General features: G+C 41.4%; 1 protein-coding gene across 2 annotated transcripts; it reads right to left on the bottom strand.

Moving 5' to 3' along the window:
• Positions 1-41: 41 nt before the first annotated feature.
• mbd6 (methyl-CpG binding domain protein 6) lies at positions 42-12,910 on the bottom strand. Of its 2 annotated transcripts, none has more exons than XM_083529021.1 (13): positions 12,330-12,910; positions 10,447-10,633; positions 9,875-10,014; positions 8,790-8,892; positions 7,766-7,934; positions 5,655-7,658; positions 4,677-5,515; positions 3,925-4,084; positions 3,315-3,454; positions 2,321-2,980; positions 1,340-1,389; positions 1,200-1,263; positions 42-1,048 (listed from the first exon to the last, which is right to left on the bottom strand). In XM_083529021.1, the coding sequence occupies exons 3-13, from the start codon at positions 9,988-9,990 to the stop codon at positions 998-1,000; spliced, it is 4,356 nt and encodes a 1,451-aa protein (XP_083385147.1). In that variant the 5' UTR covers positions 9,991-10,014; positions 10,447-10,633; positions 12,330-12,910; the 3' UTR covers positions 42-997. The 2 variants fall into 2 exon arrangements, with proteins under 2 accessions (XP_083385147.1, XP_083385148.1); XM_083529022.1 differs by having other exon boundaries at positions 3,934-4,084; positions 12,330-12,894.
• Between the last annotated feature and the right edge of the window lie 1,713 nt (positions 12,911-14,623).

Raw genomic sequence — 14,623 nt, 5'->3', positions numbered from 1 at the left:
GCTTGGAAATGGCGCTTTTAGAAAAAGACACACGCAAGGAATTACAGGTAAACATTTTTAATTTGTTAAATAAAAGTTGACTCCCATAAAAACAAAGAAATGCTACTGCTCACAAAGTATTCTCTTTACAAAACCAACGTCAATATTGGACAGGAAAGGGTTGTTTTCTTTTTTTTCTGAGGAGGAAATACTTTACAAATTGATTTTTTGTTTCCTAAAAAAGTGTACAAAATAAAATACTAAAACTGTACATATTTACATAAATTCATTAGTAAAATTGCATAATCATCCTCATTATTACTTTAAACCATTAATTTAATATTTTGTGCCTACGTTGATGAAGTGGCAGTTGATGTCAGAGGCAACGGAATGGGGCTGGTTGCAGCTCTGACTGTACATGCAGAATCTGCCACAGCTCACAGTATTGGACTCCGGCCCCCACAACGTACACACGTATACAGTACATACTTTCCTTACGCACAGCGCCGTGTGAGAAAGGAGATTCCACTCATGAGGTTATTTGAAAGTTAAGCCTGTAAATATTTGATTTCAGTCAAAGTTTTGATGGGAAATTATCCAAAGGTTTATACTCCAGCATAAGACTGCAGACGGAAAAATTTTATTTGAGGGGATGCAGTAACAACGGTTGGAAGATAGAGGGCGGTACAAGCCTACGTTAAATACAGAGAATAAGGGGGTGGGAGAGAGAGAGAGAGAGATCCTATGCAGTAGTGTTGGCTAACCAACTCTAATCTCTTGAATTGTTCTCGTCACTCCGGCTAGAAACATGTAACAGAACACGGGGTCGAATCCACGAGAGAGGGAAACGATGATGATAGGTGGAGAAGACAAGTGAGGTAACTAGGCTTTAAGAAAGATGGAGTGCGTTCTGCAGGACAGCACAGTGCATCTTAATTGCGCACTGTGGGTTTGCCATACTGACAGTGCTGGTGTTGGTGTGTAAAGTACAGTAGGATAAGGGCTTCTGTAAGAACGTCTATCTGACCACACGCCGCCTTTTCCCTCTCGCTGGCTTCTGCAGTGCCATCTGCATCACACAAGATGCACAGGATTAGAAATAAATTGCAATATACACCACTCTAAAGTCAGGCAGAATGTGTCTACTGACTGAAAGATTTCTACAAGAGCGTTTTAATTGGCTAGAACGTGTTTCTGGGATGGTTGTGTGTTGGGCTCACTGTAGCTGCCGGCTCCTCTATGATGTGCTCGATATCACCGGGAAACTCGGGCCCTCGCTGCAGCCTGGTGTAAACAGACGACGAGGAATCAGCTTTCATTTCATTAAAGATCGATTTCGCTCATTAAGCCGGATACTCACGTTTGTTTTCTTTTTCTCCCCCTCCTGGCTCCTGTGCGGAGTTCTAGAGCCTGAAGAAGAGATCAGAAATCAGCGCCCGGGTAGAAAATGACTGATTTGCATAAGCTATATGATACAGACTCAAACTAAATCTGCTACTAAAATAAGCAGTTTGCAATTCATTTGGTTTATATAAAAACGTTTTTAATCTTTGGTTAATCACTGGGGCAATTTGCATCAACAGCCAGGCAAATGAGGCACTTTGAGTGCTCCTTACATATCTAGCAGGAAAAAATACAATTGCCTTTAATGTCTTAAAGGAGCAGTGTTTTATTTTTAGTACATTCTGCTGCCTGTGAGGTGAACTACAGTGAAAACACGGCACTAATTCTAGCTCCTGGTATGTTTCAAAGAGAGATAAGTGAGAGGTCTGGTATGTCTCAACCAAGCCCCATACTCCTTTAGTGTGCTGGGTTTCATCATCGGGCCTCTTCCTGCATACAGAATATTCCCTTATAACCCACTCCCTCCTGCTTTTCCAAGGCATGTGAGAAGATGCCATTTTCCCAGTGAGAGCTACTTGGAAGTCCATGCAGTCAACTGGCTGTGCTGTAAGTATCACCTGTCAAACCTTTTCTGTATTTTGTTTTTAGGTGATGCCATACTACTAAATAATGTTTAACTGGTGTAGAAAAATCCTTCCTTTGAAAACTAAAAAAAATTCCCTTTCTTTTGACCGTTTTGTGCAACCCAAATGTGTTTACACTCCCAGAATGATGAGGATTCATTAACTGAAGCATGTGAAAAAACTGATTTATTGCCTTTAGCTGTTCAAAAAAAATAAAAAAAATAGCCAGAACTGCATCTAATCCAGGTGGAAGCAAAATTCATTTTGAGCTAAAAAAACACTGTGTTTTCAAGTTATTTTAGAAAGCATACAGTATGAATAATATGAGGCTATAAACACGCAACAAATCCAACAAAGTAGTCTCAGACACTCACCCTCCCCTGTTCTGTGTCCACATTACCCGTGGTATTATCCACGGGGTCAATGTTTCCTCTCTCTCTGGGGCTCAAGTATCCTGCTGCCTGCCTTCGGTCATCTTCACCATCGTCTTCTCTTCTCGCTCCTGAACCGATACCGTTGCTGTAGACACACAGCTTGGCTGAGCCGTCAGTCTTTGCCTCTTCCATAAATGTAAGATGAAGCGGGGCATCTGGTGGGTGGGATTCTGCAGGTTTACAGGGTGGAGTGGTGGGCGGGTCTTCGCTGAGTTTGGGTGTGCCGCGCGCCGGGGACTGGGCTGCTTCCATGCTGAGGCGGGACAGGTCAGGATTGTGCACTGAGCATGCTCGCCGAGGACTAAGAGAAGGCGCGAGCTCCGGGTAGGAGAGCGGGGCGGAATTACTTCCTCCCTCTGAGCCGCGCCCGCTCACTTGCAGGAAGGAGGTGTAGATGGTGTCCATAAAGGAGCCATATGGGTCAATAAGCCCTGGTTCAGGCTCTGCTGGCTCTTCCCTCTGCTGTGGAGGTTGTTGTAGGTGGCCAGGATTAAGCAGGGAATCCTGGCACAGCTGGGAAGGGGGAAGGTCTTCTTGTGCAGGTGTGGCCTCATGCACTGCCAGTGGTTTCTCCCCCATTAGTGTAGGACCCATAGACAGCTAAAAATCAGAACTTTGCATTGTCATCGTTGAATAAATTAAAGTAGGATGAAAAAATAAACAATACTGATTCCAGCATAATGTATGCGCAGCGCCTTATGTAAACTGGAATTGTGTCATTAATTAAAAAAAAAAGGAAAATAGCCCATAACAATGAAGTGGACCATTAACAGCTTAATTTTATTGTATAAAACAAACTGCAAAAAAAATAAATAAATAAAAATAGTTCCATTATGTAACCATACAAAATGTGTAAAAATTCCAAATATTTAATTGGTGAGTGCTGATGAGAAAGGAACTGGATCAGTCTTTCACATGCTTGTGGTGATGTTACCTGCAGGCATGTTAGTGAGTTAAGAGCAGCCTGGTTCTGTGGCAGTGTCATTCCCAAAGATGGAGCCTGGGAGAGCAACAAAGGTCCTGCTGCTAGCAAACTATGTAGACTGTTAATGTTCCCCAAAGCTGCCAGGTCACCTTTACAAAGAAAAAGAAATTAATTTGAGTATTTAGATTAGTAAAAAAAAAAAAACACTCTGCTCAGTTTACTGAACTCATACTGCTTTGGTAAACTAATATTAGTGTATTATCACTCTACACATGAAAGTGATGACAGACACTATGCAAAACAAACTATGGTTTCAGTACTTAAAAAAGTCGTCTCCATTCACTGACCACAGGCTACAGTGAAAAATCACTCCTATGTCCTATCTGATTTTCGTTTTCTATTATAGCTGGCTGAGGTCGGGAATGAGCAAGTGATGACGGATTCCCACTGCCAGTAGCAGCCTATTTAAATACAGATATGTATGGGAAGCTCCCTGCAAGACAGCTGTACAACAATCACTTCATAATTATAATCCCTGACCCAGAACATGTTATGCATTGCATCAATACGGGTATTTATTGCAACAAAGAAATGCATTACAGACTAGTTTTCTACATACTCAGGACACCTTGAGACAGGATCGTGGGGAGAAATTGATGTGTCTGACTGTTGGTCTTTTCCTGCTCAGTCAGTGAGTCACAAGTTTCCTGTCCAGTGACTGGTACCAGTGGGGTACAGGACACAGAGGTAGAAACCAGTGCAGGACTGGAAATAGTCCCCTACAACATGTAAAAATGCAGACACAAACACAGGACAACTTAATTTAAAGTTTCTGATATATGCACACCATACTAATATAGTCTGTCTATCACCATGTTTCCGTTTACTTCTCTTTAGAGAATGGCCTCATCTCAAGTATTCACTTTCTGAACTCAAATAATTAACATTGCACATTGTGTACCTTATTTGGCCCCCATTTACAAAAAGTCGAATCAGTTAGAAAACAAATACGTGCTTCATTAACTATACACTAGGTTTTATTTAGTCAGGAAATGTTTGAGGTACATACCATTTTCATCTACGCAACTGTTTGTGTAATATCAGCAGCTGGCATACAGTACGTTTGTTCATATTCATTTTTTGTTTTCTTAGTCAGATAATTGGCTACAACCTGAAATGCTCAGTTGTTTGGTTTATTATTTCTGTTCACTATGATCCTGTTTCTTGCCTATCAAGCACAAGCGCTACCTTAATTGTGCAACAACAACCAAAAAAAATCCCCTTAAATACCTGCTCTAAATGTTTCCTTCAATCTTATTTTTGGGAAGGAAAGAAAAGCAGAAGTCGTGTTCAGTGTGTGAGCGAGTGTACCTGAGTATGAGGTGGGGGGGATGGTGTGTGGTTGGGAAGGGTTTCAGCCTGTGCAAGAGCTGCAGCCAGCAGTGCAGGGTTCAGGGACAGGAAGGCGGGAGGAGGGGGAGGAGGGGTGAGCTGGGCAGAGAGCAAAAGCGACTGGCCATCTGCGGGTGGTGCTAGAGCCTGGAGAGCATCTAGGAGTCCTGGCCCCATCAAGACAGAGTCCAGCAGAGCTGGGGTCTTCTCTAGAGAAAATCCTTCCCCAAATACCTGCTGCAGCGGAGGGAGGTCTAAATTAAGTCCCGGCAATGGAAGCAGGGCAGCTGGGTTCTGCCCGAGAAGCCAAGATGCCATGAGCAGTGCCTGTAGCCCAGGGTTTTTCTCAGTAGCCTCAAGCCCTGGAGCTACACCTGGAACCAGTGGAGGCCCAGGAGCAGGTGGATTTAAAAGATTAACAAGGTTAAGAGGGAGGTCCCCCTGAGGTCCCAGTGCAGAGGGCAGAACACTGAGTGGAGAAGCCTGGCTGAGGATGTTGTTTGCTGCTTGTGGAGTTTGGTTGCCTCCTGTTGTGGGAGCATGAGTTCCAGTCCAGAGCCCGAGAGGCAGAGAACCTAAAAAAGGGGGAAGAAGGGAGGGCAGGGCTGTATTGGAGGAGAGAAGCTGAAGGAGCTGTTCCTGTGTCATAAAGGGGAAAGACTCAGCCAGCTGCAAGGTGCTCGCATGGTCAGCCACAGAGTTTGGTAAATCGGTCGAAGAGGTACCAGGTGCATGGGCTAGAGAGAGGTTAGGGTCAGGATCACAGCCAGTAAGTAGCTTAGCATCCAAATTTTGCTGCTCCTCAGACATAACAGAACCTGAAGAAAGAAAAAAAGCTATTTTATAAAATATATATATTTAATTATTGTTTATATTTATGTATAGTAAAATTCTTGCAGATTATAACAATTTTTTTTAAATAAAAAAATAAATAAAAATAAAAAATGAACATCTTACCCTCGCTGTCTGTAGCCTGGTTTTGGTCTGGCTGGTTTGTTTGGTAAATGTTAGGATCCGGTCCAATATCCACTAGTTTGGATCCACAAGTTTTCTCTGATATGGTAGAAGCAGACAGGCAGGTGGCTGAAGATAACTGGCTCATCACACTAAGGGTATGGTGGCTGATGGAAGGCTCAGTACCGGTACTGGTGCTTGTATGGGGCATGCTTAAGTTTAGAACTGCACTATTTGCTGTTGTTTTAAGGTTTACTGCAACTGCTTCTGTATCTACACAGGTCAGAGAAAGGGGCTGAGCAGTAGCCAGATGGGAAAGAGAATCCAAAGTGGGCACCAGGTTTTGGGGTAGCGACTGTTTCATGTGGACGTGTGTTTGTGGCCCAAGCTGGCCGTCATACTGAGGCGTTTGAGAGACAACCAGAGGTGTCGAAGATGTGGGCACAGTTGAGTGCCTGCTGAGCGGTATCATTGGAGAAGTGTTGTTTTGGGCGCTCTGCATACTTAGGAGCTGGAGCAAGGCAGAAAGAGGCTGGGTGGAAGCAGGGGGAGAAGAGAGAGAAAGGGAGTTTGAAAGAGCCATCTTCTTGCCCTCCTCCAATTCCGTTTGCCTTACTACGCTGTTAGACAGACAAGCGGTGGAAGGAGGAGCACTAGACAAGCGTGCGGGACGGAGGTGGCTTTCTGAGAGAGTGACAGGCGGAGGAGAGCTAGAAGACGATAAAGATGGAGATGGGATGACAGGGGAGGACGCAACCAGGTCTCCCACAGTTCGGTTTATTTGTGTTCCTTTGAGCATGCTAAGAACGGTGGGTGAGCGACGCTGGCGTTTGCGGCGTAATGTTTTTTCAGACTGAGAAGGGATTGACACCGGGGGAGAGGTTGAGTGAGGAAGCAAGAAAGCAGTCAAAGATTGACTTGGGGCCGTATTGGTATTCAGGCTATTGTTTAAAGTGCTAATTAATACCTTGGACTGCTGCTCCTTGTCTAGCGCTGGGAGAGGAAGGACACCTGTTTCTGCTGCCCTGGACTGGCTCTGGGTTTTCTGACTGGCCAACTGGGCTTTGGCAGCTGCAGAAAGAAGGTTACTGGCTGGGAAAGAGCTGCTGATGTGCTGCTGGCTCTTCTGCTGACACAAGATCTGACCCAAAGGGAGCCCAATCAGCCCTGGAGCAGGACCTAGTACTGGTCCATTCCTCTTATCACACAAATTATTCTGGGTAGGCTGTGGGTTCTGCAGAGTTTGTAGTTTGTTTTTGTTGCTAAAGGTGTGCTGCTGTTGGGTACAGTCGGAGTTTGTGGTGCTGCAGTCTTTGTAGTGCTGCAAAATGCCCTCCAGACGACTGTGTGGGCTGGTTGGGGGTACAGAAAGTATGGGCGAAAAGCAAGGTTTGGCAGAAGGCAGCGGAGAAAGGGAAGGTTTGACCCCCTGAGCGAGCAAAGATCCTGCAGCTCCCTCAGAGAGAGAGGATGTGGAGGAGTGACAGGATCGTTGGTGGGGGGAAAAGGTGTCCTGAGCAGGAGAAGGGGATGATGAGAAAGAAAGAGGAGAAGAAGCTTTCACTACCGTTCCCTGTAGAAGAGGCAGTCCCGCCCTAGCAACAACAGGTGAAGATAACGTCACAGGAAGAGCGGAGTCCGTCTGGTAAGTATGGGCTGTGTCTGGTTTTGTAGTGTTGGGAGAAGTTGACTTATGAGGTGCTCTTTGGAGAATGTGTTGGGTAGAGCGAGGGCTCCACTGCTGTTTCCCATAAGCAGTTACACTGGGCCCTGGGGACTGGGGCAAGGTCTTCTTCAAGGGTGAGCTTGGATCAGAAGTCAGTATGGAGGTGGTGTGAGATACAGATCCATTCTGAAGAACTGAAAGAGGTGGAGGCACAGGAAAGCTGCCACTGCTGCTGGGTCTGGCCTGGTTCGATGTTAGCTGGTAGGTGTGCTGGGCTACGTCTCCTCGAGCCACCCTGGATCCTCTCTTATCCTTGCCATCCACTGCGCACACACCACTCCCTAGAAGTAAATCCACACTTTACAATTTGAGAAAACGAACTAGAGTTGGATGGATTTTAAAACATCCGTTTGATGGGGAAAAAATAGGTAGAATTTGATGATTGTACCTGAGCCATGAGCTGGTAATGGTATTTGGGAAGCCTGCATACTCCGACACAGAGCAGCCATGGCGACCACTTTCCTGCGATGGTTGCACAGTTTGGTCATATCTTCTTCAACCTTCCCTGACTGATGACTCTGAGTATGAACCCCTGCAGTTGGGTCAAAGTTGAAGACCTGCAAAAACAATGTTTAATTTTATTTTATTAATAAATTTTTGTCTAAAAAAGTCACCTTTGCTATTTTAATTAGCGAACAAAAAATCTTTCTCAGAACAATATCTATAGTTTAAATCTGAACTTTTTTAAATAAGAAACTAGTGTGCAAGCCGGTCACATGCTAAGCACAAAGACAAATACATTTTTTGCTCATGTTACATAATGCATAAAACACCTTTTCTATACTAACACAAATAACATGAAATAAAATGTAAATCGTTATAACAAAAACAACAACAGAAAAATATGCCTAGGACATAAGCAAGTTAAAAAACAACACTGCATAATAAAAAATATGTTATTATAAATAATATAAAATGGTCTACATATATACTTCATTAATGAGAAGAGTACGTAGCGGAATACGTATACGCGATTACACAGACCGACATGAACCAACACATACGATCATACACAAACAATAACGGACCGTGAGTGTGTGGCGGTGAGGGGCTTAAATAGAAGCTGGGATGAGCGAGTGAATGAGAGTCAGGTGTGTGTGTGATCAGCATGACTGCGACGAGCTCGCCCGCACGGGAGAAGAAGCAGGGTGCTTCGGGGAATGTCGCCGCCGAAGGGGGCGTGGCAGGGGTATTCCTGACAAAACCGACGTTAAGTGGCAAATTTGCCCCCCCCGTGCTCGAGATATCATGGTTCGGCGACATAAAAAAAAAAAAAATCCACATAACCGATGAAAAAATGCTAAGACAAAGCGAGAATTTGGCGGTTCCACTTCGTCGACTTAATAGGGTTGGTGAGTTAACCGAGGTTGAGATAAGTGGGTTCCACTGTACTAAAAATGCATCAATCTTACCTTATGAAGGACAAGTGGGCATTCCAGTCCACACTTACATGTGCCATCTGTCAACAGATACACCCTCACCTCTTCCACAGAACACAGAACTGTACCACTTGGGCTGAGAGGGAGAGAGAAAAGAGAGAGCAAAAGAGAGAGCAAAAAAAAGAGAGAGAGAGAGAAAGAGAGAGAGAAAGAGAGAGAGGAAAGAGAGAGAGGAATGAGAGAGAGAGAGGGGAAAGAGAGAGAGAGAGAGGGGAAAGAGAGCGAGAGCCAGGGGAAAGAGAGCGAGAGAGAGAGGAGGCATGGCAATGAATAAATGTTCTGCTTAAGCAGATTTGCTCTCAGTGTGTTTAACAGCTCAGTGAATGTGTTTGAATGTGACTGAACTTTGCTTTAGAGGGCAGTTACACCCATTTGTGTGAATTCACAGCTGCCTTGGCTGCCACTGGACATCAAAACCAATTTCACAAAGCCACTTATGTCCAACTATTATACTGGAATTTAAAAGTGACATAAAAAATACCCTTTGCTGAATTTCTTTATTTTTTTTATAATGATTATTAAATAAAAAGAAACAAAAATCATTCCTCTGTAAAGGTAATTCACAGTAATGATTGTATCAGAAGTGTCAGTCAGAATTTACAGGAAATTTGTATGCATATGTTAATCAGCAACTTGTCAAATATCCTCACACCCCATCTTAAGACAAGAAAAAAAAGAAAAAACAAGACCAGCTAATGACCAACAAGAGCTGGCAGTGAATCAGGAGTGAGAGCTTAAACATAACTAACAGAACTGAACTATATTATACTCTAACAGGGAAGATGTTTCAGGCCTGCTGCTTGCTTTTTTGGAGAAGGTGTACACAAAACAGACAGCATGAGAAAAACAAAAATAAATGACCAGGTGTTTTATTCCTTTTAACTTGGTAGCTAAAGGTCAGCATTTAGCCCTGTCTTAGAGTCACATCTGGGCACAGAACCTTAGTGAAAGTCAATACAACAGAACAAACACCATGGTATTGTGAATGCATTGGTACTGCTGTTTAATCAAGCAGACACACTAAAAAACGTGCAGATCTGATAAGAGCGAGAAGATACCTAATGTATGCCACAGCCCCGTCCTCCACTTTTCTCTGCCAACCAACAGGAACCTGAGCGGTGAGTGTCGGACCACCATCTTTTTTTCCTGCTGCCTTCTCACTGCCCCCAGTCATTTTTGGCTCACACACATCCAGCTCCTGTAGATTCAAACCACACACACACAGGTTGCTTAAAACTCTGATCTAATTCGTACTTACAGCTTTAAGTAAACAATGTATATTATGTATATGTATGTCAATGTTTAACAGCTGTTAATATGATGGAACTGAACACAGAGACATGGATTGAACATCACTCTAGAGACCTTTAAATCTACACTATAAAACCAAAAGACTGGACACATGACCATCACACCCATATGCTGCCACATATTTGAAAACATAAAATGATGTATGCTGTGTGTAAGACTGCTGTAGCTGTATTATTATATTATAACTTTAAGGGACTTAATCTGGAGTAAAAATCTTCAAAACACACGAGTGTGATGTTCAAGCATGGAACTTTTGGCCATATAGTGAATTTTTTTCAGCGATATAAGATGTGCAAAATTGCACACAATTTTACTGTACCTTTTCATCTTCTTTTAGCCTGGGTCAGCACCATCCATGAAATCCACCCCAGGGAAGACATCCTAAGTAGTGCTGCCAGCGCTCAACACAACTCAACTCAAAACCGGCCTAAACAGGCAGCCCTCTCTTCGCGTTATTCCCAGTGGACTCTCTCAGCTACGGAAAGATTTCCCTGAACTCTCACAACCTGAAATGAAAAGTGCAACTTTTGAAACACCGCTCAATTTGAATTCACTTGATAGACCACAGCAAGACAAATGTGGTGTGTTTTGATTGAAACAAAAAGAAATTAAAAAAGAAAGTCACTGATTAGCCTTTAAAACTACTTATTAGATCAACAGAGAAGTATGGCTTAAAGGGGCTTTTATTTATTTATTTATTTATTTTTGTCATAATGAAATCATCAGTATTAGGGAATTTAATTGGTTTCATCAAAACCTCAATGCTTTAAAAACAAGCAGGCTTATAAAGAATGTAGATCCGGGATTCAAAACCACCAGGCCACATATCATTTGGTACAGAAAGGATAAAAACTTTAAAAAATAATAATAATAATAATAAAAAGAAAACAGAATAAACGTTAATGAGCCCGTGTCACTCTCTTAAACGTGTTTTTTCTATACATCGATAAATAGAACACACCGATTCCACATTATGGCCCGTTGAGTTAACGGGTAATCAGCCACTTTTTAAAAGTGCAGTGTTTATTTCATAATATAGGAAATCATTTAATAATTTTATCATATAAAGTAGACTGGAAGGATACTTATTATATGTAATATAAAACGTATTTTATGCAAGACAATTTTCCCCTTGGCCACGGAAAAACTGTCTTGTGGGAAACTGCTCCGTGGTGCAGAAAGTTGCTGTGAAGGACCCAATGTGGTCTCGTGAACTGTTCAAGAATAAAAAGAGACTCATAACTGGGGGGAGTTATTGTTGGTCGATTAAATGTCTTCTTTTTTTATTAGTTAAATGTGTTCCCAGTTGTAAAGAAAGTTTGGGAATCCCTGGTATAAATGACCGGCTGAGATGTGTGTTGTTTTGGGGAAGAGCTGGAGCACAGAGGAGCAGGAGGAAGAACAGGGTCAGATGAAGGTGTGAAATGTGGCACTGAATTTCCTGTTTGAAGTTGAGAGAGAGAGAGAAAAAAAAAAATTCTCCATATGCTCCAGTGCGAATTATAGAAACCAAAGTGTAGTGAATGTATTAAACTCAGACACTGTATATCCTTGAAAAAAGTTTGAAATGTGGGTTTAATAACTAGAAAACAGAGTCCATCTGCTCTGCTGAAGGCGACTTTCAAACTATCCCCCTTTCCATTTTTTTGTTCGACCATCATTTATGTTTTATGTTTACACAAAATGATAGAGGATAAAACCAATCATGTAAAAATGTATTGTCTCGTTTAATAAAAATGAATGACTGGGTTTCCATCCTGCCCAGTGTCATGACAGAACGCAAGTAAACAAGTGAAGGAATGAAAACAAACAGTGAAGAACAAAAAACAAGGGGCTGCAATTTTAATCTTTTAAGACAATGTTTTTAACTTAAAAAGTCCCCCGAATGTCGAAACCCTGTCCTTTTCTGCGACTGATTAAAAGCAGAATGATGAAGAGAATCAGTCGGTTTAAAGCAGCCGGCTAAGAGCTAGCGCCTACAGACTACCGTTGAGCTAACTAGCTAGTTAGCTCGGCAGGCTATGAAGAAGCGATACGAGTAAACTGAAGTAAATGTAGAATAATAGGGGACGTGTGGCACTGATTATAGGGGGAAAGAAAGAAAGCGAACATGTGCAAAAAAGGGGAAATTGCCGCAGAGTGGTACATGTTGTGAATCTGGTGTGTACAGTGTTAGCTCGCCTGGCTGGTTTAGCCACATACCTCCTCCTCCTTCTCCTTCTCTTGCTGCTGCTGTTGCTGTGTTTACGAAGTTTGCTGCGGGTTCGCCGCGCTGCAAACCAGAGCCGAGAAATAGCCGGGGCTTTAGGGGAGCCTTTAGCTTCGAGTGCTGCTGCTGGGAGCACCGCGGACGGCACGAAACCGAGTTTATTCAGACACTTTGCCACCTCTTCTCCCTGTGCGCCATCCGTCTGTCTGTCTGTCTGTCCTGCCCAAAAACAAAGAGCAATAACGCTAGCTGGGGTTTTATTGCGCCCGTTGCATTGTCGCCACAAAATGAGCAGAAATTTCGAGAGGATCCCAGTCGGTCACAGACGAGCCGATTGTTTCATTCAAACCGTCAAGATCTCTGTGAGCTTCTCAAACGAGTGAAAACGAGTTCAGCCTTCGCTGTGCTTCAAGTAATACCCCTTTCCCATTAATCCCTGTTTCAAGTTCCTATTTTCTCCAGGATTTTCGTGCCAAAAAAATCATGGAGTTTCCTTCGGACCTGCGCACTGGCTTCCTCCGGCCTAGGGAATTCCATACCCACAATGCACTGCAGCTGAAGGGAGCGTCTGGACGCCACAGACGCAGGCTAAAATTCAAATTGCATTATACTCCCTTCATTGGGGCACTACAAAGTGTATCGGATAACGGATATTTACTCCCCTATGTAGTGTAGTGTATTTTATATAGAAGGCATTTGTATCTCAGCCGCAGTGACTTGCCCTATGTTAAAGACTCGGGCTCGATTAATTTGAGGGAAAAATAGCAGCATATATATTCGACTAAGATCTAAAACTAATTTTATTAATATGGTTTACCATTAATGCATTTATGTTTTTTTTTTACTTACCTTTTAATGATTGCATTATTTAATGATTTCAAGAAAAGAAAAAAAACATTTATATATATATATATATATATATATATATATATATATATATATATATATATATATATATATATATATATATATATATAATTAAGCTATTAAGTAAGTATATACTGTATATATATTATATATATATATATATATATATATATATATATATATATATATATATATATATATATATATATATATATATATATATATAAATATATAAAATGTCAATATAAAAGTAAAAAAACCAAAAACATTTTTGTTCACACTACAAATATTAGTGCTACCTGGACTTGTTTGTGATCTGTGTCTAATTTCCTCCACGTGGCCACGAGAGGCAAAAACAAAGCCCCGACTCCAGACTGCTGTACTGCTGTACCAACTGCATTATACATCAGTGTTACAGCCCTATATATTAACCACATCTTCCATCCACACCGGTCTACACATTCAGCTCATCTAGTGTATGATCAGAGATTTCCACTTAAATTGATTAGGTAATATTGTACCAAAACATTAAAATCATAATATAATGTTTGAAGCAGTAATTAACATAATGTACTCCGTAGTATAACCAGATCTCGGTATAGAAAATTTTAGTATAGTAAAATTAGACTAGAATCATGAATACATGTGTAATAAATGAAATAAGTAGAACACATAGTAATACAAAAAAAAAGGATTACGACGTTAACGATACACAAAGAACAGTTCAGTCGAAATACGACAGCGTATATGATTATCAGAACTTCAGACCTTACAATAATACACACCATACATGTGTCTTATACACGCACAGGTACATAACAACAGAGAAAACGATCATAAGAGCTGAACCAGATCAGAGAAGATCAAACTTTCGGAATAATCCCAAAGGAATAATTATTATGTGGTGCCAATTTTGCACAAGACGATACAAATAACAAAGAATAGTATTGGGAAATACTGAGATAAACTGGAGTACCAATACTCTTTAAGTGATGAAGTTGACCCATTTCACACAACCTCGTTTACAGTCGAATAACCATTATTTATTTATTGATCATTTGGCAGCCCAAGTTTGCATAACCCCACATAGACCCTGATTTATATAGTATTTACATATATTTATATTACATATATTTATATAGTATATCTCTCTTAAAAAAAAAATAAAAATAAAAAAAATATATATATAATATATATAAAGAAGACAGCGAGTGTATGTTTGAGATCACGCTGAGGAGAAAAAGACAGAGCAGCTTTGTGAAAAAGTAAACACAACTTTCGGACATAAAAGATGTGGAATATAATGTAAATATTTATAAAATTTTATATAACCATTTTTTATTTGATTGATCATTTGGCACGGTTAAGTTTGCATAACCCATAATCCAAACACTAAATAAACCCTAATTTACATAGAAAT

Source organism: Silurus aristotelis (assembly GCF_946808225.1).
Source record: "Silurus aristotelis genome assembly, chromosome: 2".
In the NCBI taxonomy this organism is placed as follows: domain Eukaryota; kingdom Metazoa; phylum Chordata; class Actinopteri; order Siluriformes; family Siluridae; genus Silurus; species Silurus aristotelis.
The sequence above is the reverse complement of the archived record's forward strand: the minus strand, read 5'-3'. Positions and strand labels throughout refer to the sequence as shown.